General features: G+C 40.8%; 1 protein-coding gene across 1 annotated transcript; it reads right to left on the bottom strand.

Moving 5' to 3' along the window:
* Positions 1-2,452: 2,452 nt before the first annotated feature.
* Positions 2,453-21,802, bottom strand: LOC149089319 (uncharacterized). The gene is made up of 5 exons (XM_089237857.1): positions 21,633-21,802; positions 10,958-11,087; positions 9,615-9,763; positions 6,405-6,525; positions 2,453-2,925 (listed from the first exon to the last, which is right to left on the bottom strand). Exons 1-5 carry the CDS (start codon positions 21,691-21,693, stop codon positions 2,649-2,651), a joined length of 738 nt encoding a protein of 245 aa, XP_089093983.1. The 5' UTR covers positions 21,694-21,802; the 3' UTR covers positions 2,453-2,648.
* Positions 21,803-22,344: the final 542 nt, after the last annotated feature.

The following is a 22,344-nucleotide window of genomic DNA, read 5'->3' as shown; positions in this document are numbered from 1 at the left end:
GAGTCCGCTCTTCTTCCTAGGCACCTTATTCATACGTAATTATTGTATTAATACTACATTGGGCTATTGTACACTTCATCACAGAGCAGATAAACAGTCAAGTCACATTAATGTGACCACCTTATATTTCTGACGTCAGTACGAAATAACCACTACTACTTCTACTACTAAACGCACGCACACGGCGTGCGTGCGTGCTCGCGCTGTTGTCATGTATAAAATGAGTGATTTCATTAGACTTACAAAATGAAATGATTATTTGGCAATATTTCAGAAACTGCGCAGTTTGTCAACTGGTGGGAGAGGTGAACGCGATTACGGCTTCGGCCGATCAACATTCTGCAGCGGAGCAGAATGCCTTCAACACGATACTTTCATAACATGAAAATTCGAATAATTATCATCTTCATTTCGAAATATGGACGACAGGTGCCAGCAGCAAGAACACGAAACAAGCACAACTTTGACACGAAAAATACGTTAGAGTCCATACATACACTCAGAATACACATTCCGACATGCACCGATTCGTTAGGCTGCGTCCATAGTGGAACGAAGAGGCACGAGTTCCAAGAATTGCGACTGGGAAGGAAAAAATGCGTAGGGGGAGGAAGAGATGTTCGCACAGAGTAAAAGAGGAGGAAGATAGAGGAAATGGCCGAAAAGGGGGGTTCTGAAATGTAAGGGCGGGATGATGATGATCCCTCCGCAGAAGAGGGAAGGAAAAAAAAAGGGAGAAACGGAGTAATCAGCAAATCGAAGTTAAAACAAACAGATTTGTTCAAGTCACGCACCTCGTTGAGTGACATCTTTTTCTCCTTCACCTCGCTTCTCGAGTGTGTGCGGTGTAGAACAAAACAATACAGTTGCTTTCGCCGCTAGTCTCTATTATGCACTCCCGCACCTCTTGGTTACCGCACTATGTGCTCATCCTTAGAAATTCGGCAGAAGAATGTGTACGAGGTGCATGTACGGTTGAGTAGTAGTAATGGTGCAACTGATTGTCCAAAACCGAAGGGGAGGGGAGGACTACCACAAGTGTGTCCAAAGCATTCCGATCTATAGACCTCCCCACTACCGCCACGCAATCTTTAACAACTCTCAACTGTACTGTCAGCTCTAGTCAGCATGACTCCGTATCCATGTCTCTAGAATCTTAATGGGTCCCTCCCAGCTTGCCAAGGCGATGTCCACTCCACAATTTGATTATTCTTGATATTAATAGGTGGTCATGTCATATATATATCAATGTGAGTCGACTCCACATTTCACAATTCCTTGCTAATCAAAAAGTTTTAGGAATGCATGGAGCTACTGCGAAGCAAACGTGGGTCCAAGGCTGTATGTCGTGAGAGTCTAATGGTAATCACTCGCCCCGTATTTTATAGGAAAGAACCAGTGTTTTGCATACTATTTCTCGTTTTTAGGAGGTTTGATCACCATCAACCTCCTCTGGAACTCGAGCCTGCTTCGCACGTTCGAATAGCAGTCGCGGGGTTGATGTGAACTTTCGGCTATGCAGTTCTATCCCCAGGCAAGGCGGAAACATCCTAGGCAAACCGTCAGGAATTTAAGTCCGTTCCAAGGAAAGAGACTTTCGGGAATATCAACACATGCCCCCCCCCCCCGCATCATGGAGAAGGGCGTCTAGACTGAGATCTTCGATTGCCACCCTATGCCAGGCGTTCCCGCCCCCCATGTTGAATTCACACCAAGAGCACTCGACTTTTTTGAGAGTGCGAGCTACTTCGTTGGTTTGAAAACGTGTTGCGGGTAACTAAGGAATCTAGATATGTGAGATCTTAAGTGATTCGTAAATGATCACTTAAATGATCTATAAATGTGCCTCTGCTCACTTAAGTGATATGGAAATGTTCCGCGAAACACAAGTTATCTGGAACAGCGCCTCTGGTCACTTGAGTGGTCTGCAACAGATCCTCCGGTCACCTTGAGTGATCGATAAATGTGCTGTGGATCACTTAAATGACCTTTAAATGTGCTGCAGGTCACTCGAGTGATCTTTAAATGTGCCACGGACAACATAATTAGAGTGAGAATGTGTTGTCGGTTATTTAAGTGATCTGAAACAGCACCCCAGGTCCTTCAAGTTATCTGTAAATCTTCAGCGGGTCACAGCGCCTCATCAAAGGACTCCGAAAGCCATGGGTTGAGCATATGTGATGTACACCGTGAAAAAATGTTGAGAATCTTCCCAGAGAATATACATTGAGAACAAGATATTGAGAATATCCAGCCTAACCTAGTGGAGGTGGGGGGGAGGGCATGGATATTGATGCCGAGATGAACTTTCAAGAGAAAAGTTGGTAGTCCTGGATGAGAATAAAAACACTGGAACTATATAACCAATATACCACAGTAACAATTTTTCTTCCTTTGTAACACGTAGTAACCTAAATCGATTAAATGATAACAAAGAGAAATCAACAATAGATACTTGCATGATGTTTATTTGATTTTTTCAATTAAACAGTCAATTATTGTTCATTATTGATTGAAAACTTATAATAAACTCTTTCTGAACAGCCGTGTTGGGGCTGTTAAATCCGACATGCAATGATGATGTGACACCGGTTTTCCCACTGAAACAGGATCGTGAGTAGACGTCCATAATCTGTCCTTATCCTCGATCACAGTTGGCGACTGCTGGTGAGCAATATGGCGAAAACAGCCATCAAAGTAGCGACGTCGAGTGACGAAGAAGTCGAACTAGAACGTATTACGTCCTGGTTCGGAGAAGCCGAACTAGAACGGATTCCGTCCTGGTTGTCGACGGATCGCCGACATGGGGACGCGTCGAAGAAAGCTGTGGTGAGACCCTGGAACTCCTGCTGGATGCCTTCTTGTTCGCGGCAAGAACCGACTTGTGCCATCTTGTAACAAGCCTCGAACACGGTACGAAGCCCCCTGGACACAGAAAAAGAACAAGACGGATTAATGCATATTTACCACGAGGAAAGGGTGTTCAAAATATGGAAGACAGATGGCGGGGAAAAAAACGCAAAACACACATTCCGGCTTGAACCGATTCGTTAGAAATTTCCCCCAGAGCAATGTGTACGAGGTGCATGTACGGTTGAGTAGTAGTAGTAGCAGTAGTAATACACTGGAAAAGGGGTTGCCCCAGAACTCTACCACCAAAATCAGAGGAGTGAAAGTACACATCAAGACGGATAATGAAACGAAGCATCCAACCGACTTATTCGCGAGTGATACTTGCGTTGCGCACACAATTTCTGAACTCACCAAAATATGGAAACCTTGCTCACGCATTGTGAAGAAGCACAACAGGAAAATTTCTTCCTTCTAGTCAAAGGCAGTTACGGAGGAGAAAAAATTAAGTCTTTCCCCCCCCCCTTTCCCATCTGTATTATACAGGGTGTGCAAAAAGTCCGTAGAAACTTTAAAACGGTTTGCAGGGTTAGCATCGTTAGGTCACGGGAATTAGTTTAGACAGTCAAAAAAAACTCGGAAACAGCCGATAGGTGGCACTGGTACAAGCGACTTCGGTGGAAATATGCAAATAAGACGGTTATAAGAACTTGCGCATCCACAATCAGTTCACCGTTGTACACCGTGTATGTGGACCTGCTGCACACTGCCGCTGCTGGATTTGTGACTCTCCTGCAATGTGTTATATGTATCTGCTGTGGTGGTGGTCATGTGGGACACATACTGCTGTAATAAACGATTTAAAGGCATTCTGCTCGTTATTTGCGTATCTTTTCTTTGACTTGCGTATGTCAGCGCCACCTATCGGTTGTTTTTTTTTATTTTTTTCCTGTCTTAAAAAAATTCCCGTGACCTAGTGATGCTAACCCTGCAAACCGTTTTTTTTTATTTCGGTTATTTTCCCGGTTTTTATTCATTTTTAAAGTTTCTACGGACTTTATGCCCACCCTGTAGAATACTAGGGCTATCCTTAAGTGAAATTGGTTGTTGGTTTTAAACCGGTGTGAAGCATGAAAATTAACAATATGTGCTGTGATGCAAAATATATTACTTGTTTTTATACTGTATACTAGGCCGAAATACCAATTTTTGGTGTTTACAAAAACTGATTTTGCGGCCATACATAAAAACATTGTAACCGGTATTTCGGAGCATAAAATTTATACCTGTGCGCGCAGCATGAAAATAAATAATATATAGTATCATAACTCATTTCGTTCGTTTTCATACCGCACACCATTTCATAACCAACAGCCAATTTCACTTGAAAAAAAAAATCATAACAGATAGTTTTGCTTTTATTCGATAGGTGGAAGCAGAATCCTATATTTTTGTTATGAATAAATATTTTTCCCTATATTTTTTGGAGTAGAAGGGAAATGCGCATAAATATTGCTCAAATTCTGTACTTTAAGAAACACTTATGCGTGTTTCTTTTCAGAATTCGAACTCGTTTCATTCTCAATGTCCAAGGCAACGTAATTTGTCTTTCTGACACTGAGTAATCTTGACAAACGTCTTCCATTGACACATCACTGCTCTGAAGTCATCAAGAAAGCCAAAGGGGCCCTTAAGCAAAATATATAAACTCGGCTCCGTCGGTCAACACAACAAACTAAGTCCTTACAAAATGTTCATCCGATCTACCCTCTCGCATGCCTGTCATAATATATATGAGCTATCATAGTCTCATCTATGGCACCCCCAATGTACAAATTAAAAGATTCGCACTTCCGTTTTGTTAGTACTAGTTTGGCACCCGCAGTTTCTTTCTTGAAAAATTTCATATACTACTCCCCGGATAATGTCGAGTTCCTGAAATCAGTAAAGAACAAAACGAAATGCAGGACGTCACAGATTTATTTGTAACAGCTATTTGCACGTATTCACAAGTAGAGGTTTGACTATACGATCTAAAACAGGGAGCATCTTAAAGCTGGCTTCTCGTGCGTACATTAAGAATTTGTTTCTTTTTTCTTCAATAACAACTTTCTGCTTGGCACGCGCTTATTACATGGGTTGGGGGGGGGGGGGGGGAAACTCGAGAAGTTTCTCCAAAGCCGAGTTTTAAACTATGAAAGTTTGATAAAAGTTCCTTTATAAAACTTAAAAAATTCAGCCAATAAGAGCATCGGTTGCATTTGCGCGAATGTAACCGGTACGACTATTGGTTGCATTTTTCAAGTTTTGTAAAAGAATTTTTATTCAACTTCCATAGTGTAATGCTGTCTTAAGGTCGGGATAACACTATAAATTCAACCAATAATCGTACCGGTTACATTCGCGCAAATGAAACCGATAGTCTTATTGGCTGTATTTTTTAAGTTTGATAAAAGCGCTTTTATAAAACTAGAAAAATGCCACCAATAGGGTCATCGGTTGCATTTTCTAGAATGTACCAATAATCTTATTGGTGGTATTTTTCAAGTTCGATAAAAGATCTTTTATAAAACTTGAAAAATTCAACCAATAAGCGCATCAGTTGCATTCGAGCAAATGCAACCGGTTATCTTATTGGTTGAATTCTTCAAGTTTTAACAAAGAGCTTTTACAAAACATTAATAGTGTAGTCCCGGCCTGAGAGCGGTTACATGCACTTCACAAAATACATTCATTTGCTACCTAGTCTTTCCCTTCACAAGGGTCCCTAAGGGGGGGGCCCAATTCTGAAGCCGGCAAACAGCCCATACGAGCGGGGCCCCGGCATAAATCCCTCCGGTTTTCAAGTTTTGTAAAAAGAACTTTCATAAAACTCTCATAGTGTAATCCCCGGAGCTATATTTCATATAAGATCCCATTCTTTCCTTTCTATAAATTTTTCTTGGTGTCATGACGTCATCGGAACCACAGTGCTGTTACCAAACGAAACTCGCCAAATTCGTCGCCAACTTGGCACGATATACTGGAAAACGCGTTATTTTCGTTTTTACACAAGGAAACGACTATTTACAGGCGAAACATGACAATAAATAAGGACTATTTACATAATTTTCGTAACAATAAGTAGCTTCAGCGTTGTTTCTGTGATATTTTTTACTGACACTGCTGAACATTAAATACCCATTTTTCACATAAATACTAATTTCAAAACATTCTTCTCACCCCGCAATAATGAATATTACGGCAAATTCAAGAATTCAGCGAAATTTTTCGTGGACCGGCAGGAAATTCCCACGGACCGATCCGCGGACCAGTGGTTACGGAACACTGAACGGAATGAACCGAGCACGACCAGGCTCTGTCGCTATTGCAATGGACCCGGAGGGCGTGGTCGTGCCGGAGAAAGTTACAAAATGCAATTGAAGAACACTGATTTAAGCTGCCAATTGCTATCAAAATGGATCTGCGAATCATCGTCCAATATCTCTAAACGACCGCGACGACTATCACTTTCTCACTCGTGTGCAACAACATGATTAACGCAACTGACTCACCGGCACTCATCGTCGTCGAGCTCGGCGTGCATGAGGTCTCTGATGTGCTCCAAATTGGCGTTCTCCCTGGTGCAAACTAAGAAATCATTCACGTTCCAACAGCGGATCTTCTGAAAAATAGCTGTCGTTCCCCAAACAAAAAACAAATAGTCTAAATAATCGTAATAATCGTAAATATTCCAATCACAAATGATATAATACTATGACAATATATTTATATATATAAGACATTAATATTGACATGCGTCTTCCGAGTGTACCTTTCGAATACTCAGGTTCTTATCCTGAAAAATTTTACCCCCCCCCCCCACTACAGAAATATCCTAAGGAAGCCACAGGTGAAAATGAAGAGAAAAGGGAGCCATGTCTATATATAGGTCCGTCTCAAGAGCATCATAGGTTCCGGGCCAAGTGATTTTTACCTACTTACCTGCCTTCCAATTTACCATAGAAAATTTACCATACGAAAATTGATATAAATCTGATTATTATGAGGGCCTGAATAGGCTCATGCGTTAAGACGACACTAGCATGGCAGGTGGTTGAGGGACCCACATAGAGCTGTATTTAAAATTCAGCTGCGTGTGTGTGTGAAGATATACAGCTTTTGAGTGAGGTGAGAAAAAATTTGACCACTTTTTCAGAATTTAGCAAAGCTGCCATTGTATGATGGGCCATCTTAACGCACTGTCCATCCGGGTCATACTAGGGCAGAGACGCCGGCATGAGGAAAACATTGAGGGGGGGGGGGTTGAAAATTGGCATTCGTCCCATATACAGGGTGTCCCATCAAGACCGCCCAAACTGTGCACAGCCAGATTCCTCGCTTGGAATACATAAGAAATGCCTAAAGAACTGTACGACCCATAGTTTTCGAGAAAAATTGCGAAAGAAATTTTATTTTAATTTTCGCCCCAAGCCCACGGTGAAACCACGTTACTGTACATATGTACTAAGAGATTTCTGTTATCCATCTATTCGATTGTCCGTCATAGCCCTAGTTCGGACAGTGACGGCTGTTACGAAGTTTTACTGTTTTACCGATGTTTCCAATAAAGTTTTTTTTTCCCCCTTTGTACCGGATATGACGTCATACTTTTCTTTAGCATTTTCCTCGAAAACTATGGTTCGTTTTCTTTGGGCATTTTTTATATATTCCAAGCGAGGAAGCTGGCTGCGCAGAGTTTGGGCGGTCTTGATGGGACACCCTGTATATGGTACGAATGCCAATTTTCAACTCCCCCCCCCTCAATGTTTTCCTCATGCCGGCGTCTCTGCCCTAGTATGACTCGGATGGACAGTGTGTGCTCCATGATACACGGGCAGCTTTGCTAAATTCTGAAAAAGTGGTCACATTTTTTCCACACCTTTATTTCACTCAAAAGCTGTATTTCTTCACACACACACAGCCGAATTTCAAATACAGCTCTCTGTGGGCCCCCTCAACCACCTGCCATGCTAGTGTCGTCTTAACGCATGAGCCTACCCAGGCCCTCATAATAATCAGATTTATATCAATTTTCGAATGGTAAATTTTTGATTTTGAATTGGAAGGCAGGTATTTCTACGCAGGTAAGTAGGTAAAAATAACTTGGCCCGGTACCTATGATGCTCTCAGACGGACCTGGTCATGGCTCCCTTCTCTCTTGATTTTCACCCGTGGCTTCCTTAGGATATTCTAGCAGTGGTGGAGGGGGGGGGGGGCAAATTCCTCAGGTTAAGAACCACTGCGAAGGTTTTCAACAGCTGGCTAATGTGACGATGAATTTAGGACAGAGAGAAATTCAACTGACCATGGGGGGAGGGAAGGAACCCATGTCCTCTCGCTTTGCCGTGTGAGTGGCCGGCAAGTCAGAGAACGTGGGTTCGATTCCTTGCAAGAACAGTTGAACTTCCTCTCTTTCCTAAATTCATCTTCGCATCAGCCTTCCATTGAAAACCTTCGTATGCATAGCGAAGAGTGGCATCATCCTCGGATAAGAACCACTGCTCTAGTGAAATCATAGGCTGATTGGGGGGGGGGGGATGATCACGGGGAGCATCCATTATATACAACCTCTTACAAATCCGCCCCTTCCCTCCTTTCGCAAAGAGCTTGTATCCGCCAAGGAGTGCAGATCCTTTTTACACCTGCGGATCCTCCTTTGCATCGAGGAGGCGATTTACTGTAAAGTGTCCTAAAGAGTGTGTAACCATGTGTGTGTGACAAAAAGAGTGGCCTAGAGAGCAAACGACAAGGTTAGTGAACTACCAAACGAATGACCAAGAAAGTGTGAAAGCATGTGAGTTACCAAGAGAGTGTGAAAGCATGGGAGTTGCCAAGACGGTGTGAAAGTATGAGTCACCAAAGGAATGCGCAACCATGTGAGTCACCAGTGTGTAATCATGTGAGTGACGAAAAAAGTGTGCAAGCAGGTGAGTGACCAAAAAAGTATTTTACACTATGTGAGTGACCAAAAGAATGTGCAACCATGTGAGAGGCCAAAAATGTGTGCAACCATGTGAATGGCCAAAAGTGTGTTTAACCATGTGAGTGGCCAAAAGAGTCACCTAGAAAGCGGAGAACCAGGTTAGTGAGGAGGCAGGCATTTTCAACTGCGAATGAAACGAAGGCAGGCGGATCCAGGGCGATGTGTCGGAGAAGCGACTTTTTGTGTAGGTGTATTGGATCATCCCGTATTTTACAGGACAGATAAATTTCTCCCATATTATTCGGATCTTAGGAAAGGTGATCCCCCCCATCGTCCCCACCCCCTTCTGGATCCGCGCTTGCATGTCGCACCGATGTATAGCCATAACCAATTATTTTTTAAGTGAGTGCACATAGTTGTGAATATGTCCTCATGGGATCAAAAATATTGTTGCGCCGCAGGGGCTCGTCGAACTTCTGTCACCAGATCGTTCCGTCGCGCGTAACTCTCGGGTTCCTCGCCGGGGACTTGAAGATGGGTAAAAACTCACAGGAACGAAGATTTGAGAACAAAAGTGTCATTTACATCAACCAGAAGCCCTGCTAAAACTACAGCCAACCTTCCAAACGTACGTGTTCTCACTTCGAATTCTACTGGACGAGTCTTATTTATAGAATCTCGTTCTTCTATTCTAACAATCGCATGCCACGCGTACCTTGCGTGCGTTCACAAGCCTTTTCAGATTTCTACCCTTCGCAGCAATATCATAATAACATGTCTTGTTGAGCGTTTTTCTTACCAATCATCTTTTGGTGGTTCGAGTCACAGACGTAACGCTGGGAGGCCCTGATGGCCGACAGCCACGAATCGAACAGGTCCCTGCCTTCGCTTCCGCTGCAGTCGCTGTCGATGACGTCGGAAGTGCAGTTCAGAGCGTCGTCCATGGCCCTATCATATAAAAATAAATTACAAAAGATAAGTTTCGATGTACAGGGTGCCCCATAAATTCATAAAAACTGAAGATATCGGTATATTTGAATGCGGTTTGCGAAAAAAGTTATTCTCACGGTAAGGGATTTTAATTGGAACAAAAAAAAAATTAGTTTAAATTTTTGTCGATAGAGAGTGCTGTAAACCATTTCATTTCATTTCATACCGTGCACCACCCAGGCTCTATCGATCATTGTCAATTATTGCCCCGGATGAGGGGGCTGGACGATGTCGGGTGCTTTATTATGCATATAAAATACATTACATGAATATATAAACACGTTATTTAAAAAAAAGGCATATACACAAATTTAAATATTTCTATTATACAAAATTTACATCGATGAGCTCTTATGATGTCTTTGTAGTGAGCCCTTTGTTGTTCTCTGTGCCCAGGCGCCAGGTCCTGAACCACGTTTTCCCTCGTTGGCTCGGGTGAGCCATCCGCCGTGGCCAGGTGAGGTCCTGGACCACGCGTTTTCCCTCCTAAGCTTGTTGTCTCGGGTGAGCCTTCCGCCGTGGCCAGGTCCGTGACCACGTCTTCCCTCACTGGCTTGTTGGCTCGGGTGAGCCTCCGCCTTGGCCAGACCAGGTCCTGGACCACGCGTCTTCGTGCTGTAAGCCAGTCCGGCTGGAGTGATCGGACCTGAACCTTTCTGTCATCTCTTGTGTTTCCGAAACCTACGTAAAGCTTCAGCCGGTCATTCGTGGCTGAGGTAAAACAACTCCACCAATAGTGTTTTATATACACCAATGTCCACATCACAATGAAAACCTTATGTAAGTAAGCTCCAGCAAAAAAAAATAGGAAAATCCAGAAAGGAGCTGTTTGTTGCATGACTGTACGATTACATGAGCTTTTAATCGTACACCCTGAACTTTATAGGACTCTGATCTGCATATTTCCATTGATTTGCTTCCTCGCAGCGTTCTCTATCGACAAAAATATGAATTTTTTTTCTATTTCTAAAAAATCCCTTTTGAGAGAATAACTTTTTCGTAAACCGCAATCAAATATACCGATATCTTCAATTTTTATGAGTTTTTAAACTATTTACGAATTTATGGGACACCCTGTATGATGCAGCAATCAAACGGATAGCTTTCATGTTCAAATATACATATGGTATGAATTAGAAAATTGTTGCTTACAGGCATAATTCGTGGGTCGCCGAATAAGTTAGGTTTGCTGCAAGTCCTTCGTTGATGTTCAACATATACGTCAAGTCGCTTTCCACTCCCGAGAAACAGCTGTCAGCGAACCCCGGTTCGCACTGCTGGGCTGAGGAAAAAAACATGAAACAGCATACGTAGAAGTTGGATACACAGAGTAATGTACGCATGCATATTACAGTAATTCCAAAACTTGGATCAAGGGTGTTCAACCTTTAGAAGGTGTGTGTGTGGGCCACTTCATTGATTTGAAAACGTGTCGCGGGAGACTTAATTAAGCGATCTGGAGCAGCGCAGCAAGTTGATTAATGATATGAAAATGTGCCGAGGGCCGTTTGAGTGTTATCGAGCTGTGCCACGGATCACTTATCTATTAATGTGCCGCAAGCGGCTTAAGTGCTCTGGAACTGGGCAGCGGGTCACCATGTGATTTAGGAATGAGCCACAGGACACTTGAGTGATCTATAAATGTGCCAAAGGCAATTTAAGTGATCTGGTAATATGTAACGGCCATTCAAGTGATGTAGAACAAATGCACCACGGGTCGCTTAAGTTATCTGGAAAAACGTCACTCAATTCATTTTTGCAAAATTACGTTTGAGGTCGTAGGCCAGATGACCCCGAGGGCCACATTTGGCCCGCGAGACATGGGCCGAACATGTACGAGTTAGATCCTTACACTGTGTTCAAGCATACCGTGGGGGCCCTCCTCAGGCAGAGTGAGAGTGTGTTAATGTTAGTAATGTTAGTTTGTCGCAGTGTCAATTCATCGAGGTACAAACATGCCCCCGAACTAGCCGAAAGCTCCTTCCCATCAAATTCACGTGCTTACTCTGAAAGGTTAGGTACTGTTTCGTCCTTTCCCGATTCATCCTTAAATGAAAATAATCCCGTTTCATCCGATCTCCACTTGCCCCTCCTCTCCCTTACGTCGATATAACTAGTAGTCTATATACGGGCTGATTATAAAAAACTATCCCGACATATGGGCCCCTAACTATCATACCATTCACAGAAACTGAATGAAATTTTGGCATAAGGTATTTTGAGGTATGCGCTGAAGAATGATGTGGAAAACAACAGTGTCACTCTAACAGTTAATTTAGAAATTATTTTAGAAATTTTACTGGTCCTTGGGTTCGGAAAGGTTGAGAAAAACGCGGTTCTCTCTCTCTCTACAGAATTACAATATAGTTTAACATTTTTTCGATGTGCAAGATCATGATATTGAATACATTGTAACTATGTATTTCGTGTTTATGTAAATAATACATACTATTTACATAAATTCTCGTAAATAGTTTAAAGATTCATAAAAATTGCAGGAATTTGTAAATTTGAATATTGTATGCATTCTCACGAAGGGGATTTTTTTTTTGATGCAGAGGAGAAAATTAGTTAAATTTTTTGTTGATAGAGGACACTGCACGAAAGGAAATCACTGGAAATAAGCAAATCATAGTTCTTCAATCCATTCTATGTCCGAAACGTTTGTAAAGTTTCAGCCGTCGATTCATGGCTGAGGTAAAACAACGTACTGAGGTAAAGTACTATGATACATACAGGGTGATTATAAAAAAACTATCCCGACATATGGGCCCCTAACTATCATACCATTCACAGAAACTGAATGAAATTTTGGCATAAGGTATTTTGAGGTATGCGCTCAAGAATGATATGGAAAACAACAGTGTCACTCTAACAGTTACGGTTACAGTGAGAAAATTTCGAAAATATCAAATGGCAACACCAAGTTTTTTGTATTGGAATGCGATCTCCATACTGAAAAACACTAAATAGCGTTGGAATGGTACCTGTAGCACGAAAATCCCCGGAGCTAGGCAAGGAAAAAGTAAAAAGGACTTTGCCGTGCCCCAAAGCATTAATGTTCGTCTCATTCGTCACACCGTTTCTTCGGCTGATTAGTTTCCCAGCCTGATTAGTCCTCCACAAGGTCATGTGGAAAATTTGTGAAACACAATAAAATGCTTTATTTTATGCTGCTTCTCTATCCTTATTGGTTGTCCTCACTTTTAGCCTATCTACCGCCGGTGATTTTCATGCTACAGTTGCCGTTCGAACGCTATTTAGGGTTTTTCACAATGGAGATCGCATTCCAGTACAAAAAACTTGGTGTTGCCATTTGATATTTTCGAAATTTTCTCACTGTAACCGTAACTGTTAGAGTGACACTGTTGTTTTCCACATCATTCTTGAGCGCATACCTCAAAATACCTTATGCCAAAATTTCATTCAGTTTCTGTGAATGGTATGATAGTTAGGGGCCCATATGTCGGGATAGTTTTTTTATAATCACCCTGTATATAAAAACGAATGTATGGCTGTCTGTCTGTCCTTTATGCATTACTACACCATTCATCCGATCACCATGAAACTTTGGGAAGTTGTTGAGTACACTCCCGCGAAGGTATCTGGCAATAGATTTTTTTTTGCCTTTCCTTCATTTCCTTGAATTTCCTTTCTGAGATCGCACAACGCGCGAAGGGTGTCATTGGCAATTTACTACCGCCGGTGGAGTTGTGCCGGAAGTACGAGTGTGTGCGTGTGTGTACCTAACAGTCTGAGTACCTATATAGTGTTGTGTGTCAGTTTTTAATTGCACCATCTATAGTTCAAATTCCGAATGAAGTGTAATTTTTGAATATTTGTGCCGTTGTAGACCTGGTGCTCTCTGTGGCGAGAGAGCCCTTGCTAATGTAGCCCTGGTATAGTGCCCTCTCACTGTGTTATACAGGTCACACAACGTGATTTTATACTGGAAATCAGACTGTTTAGGCGTCCCTGTTACAGTCGGTCTATTCATCCAGAAACGTTGTTTTCAGTTCTTGGATCATTCTAGGAGGTGGGGGGGGTGTTAAAGAACTACACTACAAAATTGCCTCCCAAGATCATTCCAGACATACTCTATAGCAGCATTTTTCAACTTACGGTCCGCGGCCCAGAAGTAGTCCACGACGATGGCCCAGGTGGTGATCCGCAGGTAGATTTGGTAATTTTATACCAACTGACCGAAAAATTATTGAATTTTTGCAATTGAATTGTAACTACAAGAATATGCACATGGTTTAAAATAGAAAATTAGACCTTCTTCTTTGTGTAACCATATGTCAACAATAAAAATTACGGGAAAAATACGATTCTAAATACGGGACATAATTGTATCTAAAAAATTGAATTTATGTAGAATTTGCTAATTATTGCTGAAACTGCTGAATCACTGAGAAGAATTAAATTAATTTTTTTTTTCCTGTTATTGTAGTACATGGCATGTAAATATCAACATAGGTAGGCTGACCATATTTCCTCGAGAGAAATACGGGACATTGAGATTTAAAATACGGTAAAATACGGGACATCGCCAATTATCGCCAAAAATGACGCCAAAACCGAGCAAAGTTGCCAAATATTGTTAAAATTACGGTAAAATCACAATGGCAGGAAATGAAACGTTACTGCAAATTGCAGTGGATTAAAATGAATTTCACGAAAAAAACGTTCACCAAGACAAATGTGGGAGATAAATATTCTCATTTATAGTTTTAATTATCATAATATAGTTTATTAGTTGAAAAATAATTTCAATCTTTGACTTCAATAAAGAATAAAAGTTCAAGTAAGCGTCGTGTAAAATACGGGAAAAACCGGGACACTTTTGCGAAAAAGTCGGTACGACCAAAAATACAGAAAATACCGGGACTGTCCCGGGAAATACGGGACGTATGGTCACCCTAAAAAAACATAGGTATATTGCTTTCGCATTATAAGGGTAATGAGAAACCGGGACCAACGGAAATCTATATATTAGATTGGGGAAAAAGAAATCCATTATTTTTACGTGAACTTCAAGACTTTATTTAACGTATTTCGGATTACCAATTTTGGTCAAATATGCACCGTTTTGTTCTATAATTTGTTGCCATTTTAAAGGTAGCTTCATAATGCCTCTCTCATAGAAGCCTTGGTCCCTATTGGCGAAAAACTCTAGTAATCGATTTTCACAATCTTTTCTTGCTGCCAATTTCTTATCACTAAGAAAGTTTTGCAGTACAAAAAAAACATGGTAATCGCTTGGTGCCAGGTCTGGACTATATGGTGGATGCATCAAAAACTTTCCGACCAAGCTTCCGGAGTTTCTGGCGAGTTACTATAGACGTGTGTGACCTGGCGTTGTCCTGATGGAACACAACACCTCTCCTGCAGCTTGGTTGCCTAGCCTATGCCCGGAATCCGGACATTGGCCGGGGCAATTTACAACGAAATTGGTCAATTCGCGATCTGGCCGACCACTTCACGAACTGGACAATTTCAGGCTTTGGCGATAGCATATATAAGGAAGTGTGTCTCTCTCCGCGTGTGTATGTGTGTGTGTGTGTGTGATTCATACAAATTTACAGTTTTATTCCGATCTTGATGAAATTTTTACTCTTGATCTTCACAGCAAGAGGAAGGGCGCTGTCTATATAAGAGATTTCAACCCCCCCCCCCCCCCCACGTAGATTCGAAAACTGAGAAGGGAGGAGGCCTTAGTGACGTAACTTTCTCCAATTTCCACAACAGATGGCGCCACTATTCTGACCGATAAAACCATAGACTAAAGTGGATAAAACCGACCACGGCAGCAATTTTTCCCCCACTGTAAAACAGAACCACAAAAAAAAAAAATAATAATAAAGATAATGATAATAAAATTCTGGGAATTTCGACGGCTATTGGAAAAAATTGAAATCATTTGGTCAATGGAAAAACCCCATAAAAACATTCATGTTAACCCATTTTTGACCGCTCTTACCATTCGTGACCACAAATCACACAATTTTTCAATATATGATGACTGGCTACACTTAAATAACATATTTTCGAAGTTTGGCAAAATTGGGCATCAGTTTAGCATTTTTTTTTTTTTTTGTAATTAATGTAAATTTCCAATTAATTAACTTTTTAACTAATCTTAATTATATTTTGTTCAATCAAAATACGTAATTAATAATTATAATTTTTTGAAACTTTGTGACGAAAAAAACTATTTCTGTTCATAGTCAGGAAAAAAACAAATTTCAGACAGAAAATCTGAATTGAAATTTCATTTTTTCGAAAAACCGTTAAAATAAAAACCAAATTTCATTGCAAACAAATTTGGAAAAATACTATGACGCTCATTAGACCTTTTGGTTCCCAAAAATGTTCATTTCATGCAAAAATTTTAATGACAAGCATTTGAAGAAAAAAAATTTAAGGTATCCCCGACTACGTTGAAAACGTCATTTTGGAAGAAAATATGTTAAATTTATTTAGTGAAAATGATCACAGGAACGTCACAAGGTTCTTGGACGATAACAGGTTCGAGTATCATACGTACCAAATGAATAGTGAAAGGTCCTTAAAATTTGTAATACGTGGTCTACCAGCAAATGTTAACCACTCTGACATCACTAATGACTTATCAAAACAAGGATTCGATGTGATAAAATTATGCAATCTCAAAAACTATACTTCAGGAAGAGTACTCCCGCTCTTCTTGGTGGAAGTTCCGATCAACTCTAAAGAAATTGCAAACTTGGTCGACATCGACGGGGTTCCAATAGAGATTGAAAGATATAGAGGAAATCGTTTTCCCTTGCAATGCAGAAACTGCATGAAATTCGGACATACAAGTTATTTTTGCCATAATCAAACCATATGCGCATTTTGTTCAGAAGGACACAGTACTAGAAGCTGCTTGGTTAAGGGAGATCTGAACAAGATAAAGTGTTACTTCTGTGGAAGCCCTCATACAGGAACGTATTCTAAGTGCCCTGCCAGACCTGCTTCCACAGGTGAATCTGGAAGAACCTTCATCTCCAAGCTTCCACCTTCGCTTCGAGATTTCCCCCTTCTAGGCAGCGTAGGAAATAACGTAGTTTTAGAACGAGGAAAAGACAGAAATGGGGAAAACAACTTTTCTGAAAATAAGTTGTCTACTAAAACGGAGTCAAATCCTTGGGTCAAGGCTAGTACAATCCCGTTGGTATTACAACGTTCTGTAGACGAAGTCTTAAAGGGACCACATATTCTTGGAATAGGCAAAGTGCATCTCACGGAAGCCGAACTGGTCGAGGAGCTGAACAGAAAGTATAACGAAGCCGAGGAAGTGAAAATATTAGATTACAAAAATAATCAATTTGGAATTAATTTCACAGATGTAATTCATGAATTCAACAAACATCTTAATAATCGTGATGATTCTTTCGGCGATCACATAGTTAAGCCGTCTGAACTTTCCAAATCTTATAATAATTCTGTAAACAGGCAAATGCCAGAACCTTATCTTGTCATTGATGAAACTGATGTCACTGATGAGTCTGTACATTCAGTTCGTATGTCTTCAACTACTAATGAAACAGTGGAGAATTCACAGAAGAACAACATCGAGAACTTTTCCAATGTTGTGCGAGAACTTTTGGTCAATATGGGCATTTCTGAAGATAAGGCTCATAACCTTATTCAAATTCTGATTGGTTTTATTTCAGCGCTCAAAAATTAATACACCAGTGTCAACTATCAGCAAACCGCTGAAAATTCTGGCATGGAATGCCACTGGGCTTAAACAGGAACTACAAGAATTCAAACAGTTACTCTATGACCTACAAATTGATGTAGCACTGGTTTGTGAAAGTTTTTTAAAACCTTCTCATACTTCCAATATCTCTAATTTTATCTGTTTACGTGAAGACCGTCTACATGGAAGGGGTGGTGGAATTGCGGTGTTCGTTAAAAAGGACATTCCTCACCAAAAACTTTCGATTCCTTCTTCAACTGAAATGGAAGCTTTGGCAGTAAACATCTTCATCAACAGATCACCAATAGCCATTTGTGCAATTTACAAACCACCTAATAACCATGTTGATATCAATCTCCTAAACTATCTCGTTAATATCAACAATCCGGTACTAATTGCTGGCGACTAGAACTGTAAAAGCCCTACATTCTTCAGCCATTCCACAAATACACAAGGTAGAGTTCTAGAAAGATTTTGTAGGAATAATTGCTTGTGCATTCATTCATCGAACATTCCAACCAATTATCCTACTAGTCGATTTTATCGACCCGATGTTCTGGACTATGGAATATCCAAAAACTTTAGGCACAACATCTTTTTCGAAACAACTGCCAAACTTAATTCAACTCACAACCCTATTATTTTCACCATCGATATAACTAGACCAAAGGATATTCCATATCAACTGGTTACCAACTGGGAAATCTTCCGCTCTACGCTGGAAACATTACCAGTGTGGAACTCAGCGGAATTGACGACGAACTGTATTGAAAATGCAGTAGTTGATGTGACTGAACAAATTAAAACAGCTATTCAAGCCTCTACCAGGAAGATTAAGGCAAAAGAAAACAGATTTGGCATTTCGGAAGAATTACGGCCTGAAATAATTTTGCTGATAACTATGAAAAGCAATTCATGCCAAACAGTCTGCAATCTCGAAGTATTGCTTCAGCTCATCATAGAAAAGTGCAAGAATTCCTGGATAGAGTTCGCTCGGATGCCTTGCGCGGAATGGGTGCTGCCGGTTTGACCAATGTTGACGAAATCAGGGGCATGATTAACAAACTCAAAACTAAAAAAGCTTCTGGTCATGATGAAATTTCAAATCTCGCTCTTAAAAATCTTCCTCTTTCTATCCTCAAATCATTCACTAATATATTTAATAGCATGCTTCAGACAAGCTATTTTCCTAATGTCTGGAAACTTTCTATTGTCAAACCTCTTCATAAATCTGGAACTGACCCACTTTTCTCTCAAAACTTCAGACCTATCAGCTTACTCAGTAACATTTCTAAAGTCTTTGAACGTATCTATATTTCACGTCTTGACGCTTTCCTGTCCTTCAACAGCATTCTTCGAAGTGAGCAGCACGGATTCAGGCGGGGGCATTCTTGCGTTACTCAGCTGCACAGAGTTACCGAGTTCGTGATGACTGCGTTCAACTACAAGGAACATGTCTGTGCTCTCTGTCTGGATATATGTAAGGCCTTCGACAAAACGAATCACACGATCTTATTATCCAAACTAATTGACCTGGGTTTGCCTGACTATTTCATCATCTTTTTAAACAGTTACCTTTCCAATCGAAGATTCCAAGTCAAAAATGGCAACTGTCTCTCAACTGTTAGACCAATAAGAGCGTCTGTCCCGCAGGGTTCTTGTTTGGGACCACTGCTCTTTGCGCTATACATCAATGACTTCCCAGCTCCTCAGCGCGGAATGCTTGGTCTATTTGCTGACGATGCCATCCTGTTGACCAATCACAAAAAAGGGAAAAAATGTATTGAAAATTTACAAGAATCAACTGAAGACGTTGAGGACTGGTGCCAAGACAACGATATAAAGTTGAATCATCAAAAATGTCAATATATTCTCTTCACAAGACGGTACAAGTTTCCAAGAACTCCCATATACATCGGCAATACGGTGTTGACAAGAAAACTCCAAGTCAAATATCTAGGTTGTATACTAGATAAGTCGCTCTCATTTTCTCCTCAGGTGATGTACGTAAGAAATAAGGCCTCACAAGCAGTTGGGATGCTATCCAGAATCACATTCCCACAGGCCAGGCTGACGTTGAGGAATAAAGTAATTCTTTTTAAAACTATTATTCGTCCTATTCTGACATATGCTGCCCCAGTGTGGGCTCATGCCAGTCTTGCAAATATGAAACGTTTACAGACACAGCAGAACATCATTCTTCGTCAGTTTACCAGAGCTCCCTGGTATGTCAGAGGAAAAAACATCCGTAAAGATCTTGACTTACCACTAATCTTGGACTATATCAAGGCGCTTGCCAATGCTCATTTTGACAGGCTACGATCTTCTGAACACCCGCATCTTAGAGAAATTGTCTATTATGACCCTAGAATCCCCACAGTACACTCTAGGCCAATGGACTTGCTGAGCGTGGATTGGGTGACGAATTGATGTAATTTTCAGAACATTTTCATGATTTTGATTTTTTTTCCAAACAATTTATCAATTTAATATCAGTTTTGTTTGATATTGCGGATGCTGTGATCGCAATTCAGAGGCATTTATATGTTTTTTTTTTTTGTTTTTTTTTTTCGCAATTAATAATTTTTCTCATTTATTCATAATTTGCGCTTGCATAAAATGGTGCATTGGGTTCGTGTCGTGTTGAAACTGATGTTATTACAATACAGAGATGGTATGTGTCATGTCTTCATTATAACTTTTTCTTTGACGTTCTTGATTATGGTTATATGACTGATGAGGGTTCAACAGTACCTCAAACATCTCTGGTTAGTGTCTCTCGATTATGTAAATATTTATAATGTTGGGGTTTTTGGGTAGCATATCATCAGCTATGTCCTGAGAATATATATACATACTACGTGGTTTCAGCATTTTTTCTGGGGTATAAAGCGCTGAAGCAATTTCCATTCGATTCTTCTGTTTTCCATTACAGTCGCCCCCCCCCCCTCCGTATTCGCGGGGTTTTTTTCCCCTTTTTTATTGGAATTTTTTTTTTTGCAACAATCAGAAATCGTCATTCATGTGTGTTTTGTTTACAAAATTTGAGTTGTGCATGTTTAGGATGGCTCGCTAATGGCATTACTGTCATTACTAGAGCCGTGGCAGCTCCCAAGAGAGAAATAGTCACCTCGGGGTGAATTAACCTTTGGCCACAATGTGCGCTAAAGGACACAACCATTTCTACAGAGCCAACTGAAGAGACTATAAAAGACTGTCACGTTAGCGAAACAGGTGGGTGGAGAAGGGTTCAATGATACGAATATAGAAGTGAAACAGCTAATTAATAGCAATGCAGAGGTATTGACCGAGAAGAAATTAATGCAGTTGACTGCTCCTGAAACTGAAGCGGTACCAGATGAAGAAGTAGAAAACTAGTTCACACCATGAGTAACATAGCGGAAGGGCTTCGCACGTTCAAATTAGCAATAGATTGTTTTCATGACATAGAATCCTTTTATGATAGGCTCTTCACATGTAGAAAAATTGGTAGAGGACGCCTTGTCATCATATTCCAACATACTTGATCATATGAAGAAGAAACGGCAAACAGAAATCACAATGTTCTTTCAGAAAACATCGCCAACAATCTTTGTACCTTCTTTTACATTCCCTTATGTACCTCTACGTTACCTTGCTTTTCTCATGCTGTTCAATAAACGAGATATACAAGAAAAACCATGGTTTCGGTTATTCGCGGATTTTCCGTATTCGCGGTCACCTCGGAACGTAACCCCCGCGAATATGGGGGGCCGACTGTACTAACACGTCTGAACAATTTTGTTTCTTCATGAACAGAAATTTCAAAAGCATCTTTCTCATTCCTCAACCGTTGGTCACTCACATGCTTGCGGTCACTCACTGTCCTAGTTAGTTCCTCGCTCTTAGGCAGAATCAGATTTATTGTTTTACCTCCTGTAAGCTATACCCTCAGGTTTAACGATTTCAAATGGTTTTTAATGATTCTCTTACATAAAGCCCGCTAAGGCCCTTTGGTCCCCTCGATAAATAGGCCTCTGAACTACATCCCATACACAAAATTATTTGCAGACATGAAATCGAAAAATTGATCAAATATATACAAAAGATTCCTCTTACCGCGTCCGCCCCCGACGAATATGCCGATCACCACCACCACACCAAGGAGAAGCATGTCCATTATTATTTTTCACTGTTATTATGATGATGACTGGATCGAGGAAGTTGAATGAGAGCTCGAAGGAAGTCCGAATTATTGAAATGATTGTACGTCGAAATTGTTACCGGATATGAAAGGGACCGCAACCACCAACGGAGGAAGTGACCAGTCGACAGAAGAAAACGCGATAAAATAAAAAACACGGACATACGAAATCGAATTCGAACTCGGGAATCTTATCTCGGGGTCGAGCCTGTCATTTCGATGCGGGTCAAAACATGATGCTCTTTCTTGCAGGATTTTCGTCGTGAATTAAAAACTATATGATGAGGAGTGTCGTGTCTTAACGCATGGGCCCGGAGACGGGGCCGGAATAAGATGTTTGTAGGCCCTAAACATTTAAATGATTTTGGTGTCCCCCACCTTACATATATTTTACACAATGTTGAATCTATCCGTGGATCCAGAAGTAGGGTGGGGAATAATCACTCCTCCCAAAATCCGGATAATATGGTAAAACTTGGAATGTCCCGTAAAATACGGGACAATCCTACAATCATACACAATTGGCCATCCCTCCTGGCTCGTCGCTGGGGATACGTAACTGTGTCTAAAGTTGAATATATGATCTGAATATTTCTGAGAGCATTCACTTTATCTCTAAAAGCTTTC

This window comes from Pholcus phalangioides, unplaced genomic scaffold (assembly GCF_987345545.1).
Source record: "Pholcus phalangioides strain wild (caught in Gottingen) unplaced genomic scaffold, Ppha-v1.0 ptg000002l_1, whole genome shotgun sequence".
NCBI classification, from domain to species: Eukaryota; Metazoa; Arthropoda; class Arachnida; order Araneae; family Pholcidae; genus Pholcus; species Pholcus phalangioides.
The sequence above is the reverse complement of the archived record's forward strand: the minus strand, read 5'-3'. Positions and strand labels throughout refer to the sequence as shown.

Excerpts from the sequence above, each read along its gene's own strand:
- LOC149089319 (XM_089237857.1), bottom strand. The coding sequence starts at position 21,693 with ATGGACATGCTTCTCCTTGGTGTGGTGGTGGTGATCGGCATATTCGTC. Across the intron at positions 11,088-21,632 it reads ATTCGTCGGGGGCGGACGCG|CCCAGCAGTGCGAACCGGGG; the intron begins GTAAGAGGAATC and ends TTTTTTCCTCAG. Across the intron at positions 6,526-9,614 it reads GAACCACCAAAAGATGATTG|CTATTTTTCAGAAGATCCGC; the intron begins GTAAGAAAAACG and ends GGGGAACGACAG.